General features: G+C 46.7%; 1 protein-coding gene across 2 annotated transcripts in view; it reads left to right on the forward strand.

Moving 5' to 3' along the window:
• The window catches only part of LOC125039723, a 174,688-nt gene that overhangs the window by 140,739 nt on the left and 28,949 nt on the right, over positions 1 to 5,000 (forward strand). For both annotated transcript variants that reach the window (XM_047633951.1, XM_047633952.1), the window contains exons 3-4: positions 3,537 to 3,879; positions 4,907 to 5,000. The exon at positions 4,907 to 5,000 is cut by the window's right edge and continues 70 nt beyond it. In XM_047633951.1, the coding sequence (XP_047489907.1) occupies positions 3,537 to 3,879; positions 4,907 to 5,000 (437 nt within the window). The remainder of the gene's footprint in view (positions 1 to 3,536; positions 3,880 to 4,906) is intronic.

The raw sequence follows: 5,000 nt of genomic DNA on the forward strand, positions 1-5,000 counted from the left end.
CCGTGGAGGAAAAGATAGCAGAAACTGACAGACCTATAAACAACAAACGAAGAATAAACAAATACAAAATATCGTAGAAAAATGGTCAAATAGAGAAAACGTAAAACAAGAGAAAAGATTAAAAAATAACAGTTACAATAAAAAAGACTAAGGCAAGAACTCCACACACATCCGGCAGCAACAGATAGGATCGCATGTAAAAATATAACAAAACAACAATTTAAACGGTTTGTGTCGTGTGGAGAAAATGTGTGGACGAGGGGGGGGGGGTGGAGGAAAATGAGGAGGTGGAGGAGGAGGAGGAAGTGGAGGAATGTAAGGATGTGGAGGGAAATTAGGAGGTGGAGGAGGTGGAGGGAAATTTGGAAGTGGAGGAGGAGGAGGGAGTAGAGGAATATTTGGATGTGGAGGAAAATTAGGAGGTGGAGGAGGTGGAGGGAAATTTGGAAGTGGAGGAGGATGAGGAAGTGGAGGAATATTAGGATGTGGAGGAAAATTAGGTGGAGGAGGTGGAGTAAAATTTGAAAGTGGAGGAGGAGGAGGAAGTGGAGGAATACTTGGATGTGGAGGAAAATTAGGAGGTGGAGGAGGTGGAGGGAAATTTGGAAGTGGAGGAGGAGGAGGGAGTGGAGGAATATTTGGATGTGGAGAAAAATTAGGAGGTGGAGGAGGTGGAGGAAAATTTGGAAGTGGAGGAGGATGAGGAAGTGGAGGAATATTAGGATGTGGAGGAAAATTAGGTGGAGGAGGTGGAGGAAAATTTGAAAGTGGAGGAGGAGGAGGAAGTGGAGGAATACTTGGATGTGGAGGAAAATTAGGAGGTGGAGGAGGTGGAGGGAAATTTGGAAGTGGAGGAGGAGGAGGGAGTGGAGGAATATTTGGATGTGGAGGAAAATTAGGAGGTGGAGGAGGTGGAGGAAAATTTGGAAGTGGAGGAGGATGAGGAAGTGGAGGAATATTAGGATGTGGAGGAAAATTAGGTGGAGGAGGTGGAGGAAAATTTGAAAGTGGAGGAGGAGGAGGAAGTGGAGGAATACTAGGATGTGGAGGAAAATTAGGAGGTGGAGGAGGTGGAGGGAAATTTGGAAGTGGAGGAGAAGGAGGAAGTGGAGGAATACTAGGATGTGGAGGGAAATTAGGAGGTGGAGGAGGTGGCGGGAAATTTGGAAGTGGAGGAGGAGGAGGAAGTGGAGGAATATTAAGATATGGAGGAAAATTAGGTGGAGGAGGTGGAGGAAAATTTGGAAATGGAGGAGGAGGAGGAAGTGGAGGAATATTAAGAAGTAGATGAAAATGAGGAAAATTTGGAGAGGAATGAGGAGGTGGAGGAGAATGAGGAGGTGGAGGAAACTTAGAAGATGGAGGAAAATTAGAAGGGGGGGGGGGGATTAGGAAGTGGAAGCGAATGAGGAGATGGATGGAAAAAGAGGAGGTGGGAGAGAATGAGCACGTGTAAGAATTTGAAAATGGAAAAGAATGAATAATCGGAAGAAAATAAAGAAGTGGCAGAAAATGAGAAAATGAGGAGGTGTAATAAAACAATAAAGTTCAAGCCAAGAGAAATGAAATGCACGTTCTTCCAGTGCATCATTACTATAACCAATCCCTGTTGCAATATCTTGTTGACCTAGACAAGGATATCGTCGACGTTGACAAATTCACGAGTTATAAGAATAAAAGTTCTTTAACACCGCAGTTGACCTTTAGAAATAATCTCTTTAAAACAAAGAGAGAGACAGGGACATCACTCAAAGTTCAAGGCCTTTTTGTCAGTTCCAAATAAACAGATGCAAACTACTTAAGTTTGTGCCACATTAGCAACAAATGATAACAAATACAATCCTTTTCTCTTACTTCGACAAATACTTTTATTTGCTCCTCGACTGCTCGGCTTACACCTTTAGAGGATTAGAGAGAATGGTGATGATGATGATGATGATGATGAAGATGATGATGATGACGATGATGATGATGATGGATGATGGATGATGATGAAGATGATGACGATGATGGTGATGGTGACGATGATGATGATGATGATGATGGGTGATGATGAAGATGATGACGATGATGATGACGATGATGGTGATGATGATGATGATGATGATGATGAAGATGATGATGATGACGATGATGATGATGATGGATGATGGATGATGATGAAGATGATGACGATGATGATGATGGTGACGATGATGATGATGATGATGATGATGACCAAGATGATGATGAGAAAGAGAAAGATGGAAAATATGGAAAAGTAGAGGAAAAGGAAAAACTGCGAACATAAACTGGAAAAGGAAGAGAAGGAGGAAGAAGAAAAGAAAAAAAATAAAAAAAAAATAATAATAAATAAAGGAATAAACCGTGTAAAAGGGAAACTTGATGAAAGAGAAGAGAGGAAGGGGGAGAGAAGCAAGACCAGGTCCGAACAACTCACCTTTTGAGGAGCGAGCGGATGATAAGACAATAAGATAGCGGCGGGTTATGTCTGTACTTATTATATCAGTGCATGATTAACTCAAGGGAGGGGGTGGGCTGAGGGTAAGGGGAAGGAGGGGTGGACGGAGGGAGAGTAGAAGGAGGGGGTGCAGGAAGGGAGAGGGGAAGGAGGGGTGGACGGAGGGAGAGGGGAAGGAGGGGGTGCAGGAAGGGAGAGGGGAAGGAGGGGTGGACGGAGGGAGAGGGAAGGAGGGGGTGCAGGAAGGGAGAGGGGAAGGAGGGGTGGACGGAGGGAGAGGGGAAGGAGGGGGTGCAGGAAGGGAGAGGGGAAGGAGGGGGTGCAGGGAGGGAGAGGGGAAGGACGGGGGGGAGGGAGGGAGAGGGGAAGGAGGGGGTGGAGGGAGGGAGAGGGAAGGAGGGGGTGGAGGGAGGGAGAGGGGAAGGAGGGGGTGGAGGGAGGGAGAGGGGAAGGAGGGGGTGGAGGGAGGGAGAGGGGAAGGAGGGGGTGGAGGGAGGGAGAGGGGAAGGAGGGGGTGGAGGGAGGGAGAGGGGAAGGAGGGGGTGGAGGGAGGGAGAGGGGAAGGAGGGGGTGGAAGGGGCAGGGAGGGAGTAAAAGGGAAAAGGAGTTGCGGGAAGAGGGGAGAGAGAAGGGGGAAGATAGAAGAAAGAGATGAGAGGGAGGAGGGAAGATAAAAGACAGAGAGAAGGGGAAAAACACGAAACGATAAAGAAAAGGGGAAGAGATAGAGGTGATAGGGAGGAATGCAGAACAGATAGTGATTAGGATTTGTATAATGATAAAAACGAAACAAAATAAAAAGGGTCAATAATAGGGGAATATTATGAAGGGGAAAAAGAAGAAGATTGGGAAGAAATTGGAAGGGAAGAATTGGCATGATTGGGGAAAACAACAAAGAAAGATGTGATGCTGATGTAAACAAAGAAACATGAGAAATGAGGGGAAAACGGCGCAATGCAAAAATACACAAGGAATAAATTTATATAAATAACGATAGTAATAAAATAAAAGCCAATAAATAGATAAATACCCAAACAAAAGCGTCGCTCACCGCGCACCTTCCTTTCTTCCTCAGGAGGTCGAAGTGACCCGGGCGGTTCGCGAGGCCCTGGGCGGCGGCAACCTGCTCACTCCCTCAGACAACGCGATGCACCTCTTGGGCGTGCGGGTGGAGGAGCTTCGACACGGCCGCTACGTCTCACGCCCACCGCCCAAGCTGGCCAAGAACCCGCCCCTTCTGGTGGTGTACAGCAGTGACCCCAAGCTCCTCGACCTGGCCGCTGTCGGGACGCCCACGCTCAACCTGACCGTGAACGAGGTGCAGGCCGCCTACGGGAAGGCCGCCCACGGGAGGAACGCCCATCCTCACTACACCCATCACCGCTACGCCCGTGAGGCCCAGCAACATGCCCAAAAACGTGAGTACATTCTTTTTTGTTCTTTCGCAGCTGATTCATAAATCAGGATAAGGCCATGACAGCTAAATTTGCAAAGGACGGGAACTGCGGTCTGATTCAATTAATTCGCTCAGCCAAGGCAGGGCTTATTTGCACAAGGCTGAACCCGCTGCAATCTGTATCTGCGTCGGCTTAGTTGATAGTGCGTGTCGAAGGGATGCGCTGGGAGAGTGTACACTGTAACAGCGTAAAATACACACACCCAGACATGCACGCTTTGAGATACAGAGAAATGCACACACACGCAGATTAGGGACAGATACGCACTCACAAACACAGAAACAGATACAGACACACACACAGAAACAGATACAGATACACACACACACACACACACACACACACACACACACACACACACACACACACACACACACACACACACACACACACACACACACACACACACACACGCACACACACACACACAAACACACACACACACACAGGCAAGTCAAATACCCCAACACGTTTACAAAATGGGAAGAGAAGCGCAAGATGATAAAGACAAGACCGATATAATAATAGACGATAATAAGGACCAATAAATCATCTCGTAAATGGATGTACGAACCCGTTTTCTGTTATCGAAAACACGTCGTGAAGGGGTATCTAAATTATTCTTGTCTCGCTGATTGTTTATGATGTCAGAAGGATCGTCTTTTTCTCCTCGCTTCCTTAAAAGGAGCTGCAGACGATGAAGTGTTTGAGCGTCCTGTTATTAATGGTCGCCAGGCTATTATGGCAATTACTGATCTCATTATCCTCGTCTTTATTAACGGATTCTAGCATTAAAGTCCTTATCTAACAAATACTTCCCGGCAAAGCCACGCACAAGCATATCAGCATCAACAAAAATCAAAGACAATAAACAAAGTGTACGTAACAAATTAATGACTCAAACAATTATTATTATTATTTTTTTTTATCCGAGATAATCCCGTGTATAAACAATCCTTTCTAATCCTCCAATTAAACCCATTCTCAGGTGTCGAACGAGTGCGCAGGGCGGCGCTGAGCGAAGGGCCGTGGGCGGAGATGGGCGTGGCGACAGACCAGGACGACGATGACGTCATCCCCGA

Source organism: Penaeus chinensis, chromosome 27 (assembly GCF_019202785.1).
Source record: "Penaeus chinensis breed Huanghai No. 1 chromosome 27, ASM1920278v2, whole genome shotgun sequence".
In the NCBI taxonomy this organism is placed as follows: Eukaryota; Metazoa; Arthropoda; class Malacostraca; order Decapoda; family Penaeidae; genus Penaeus; species Penaeus chinensis.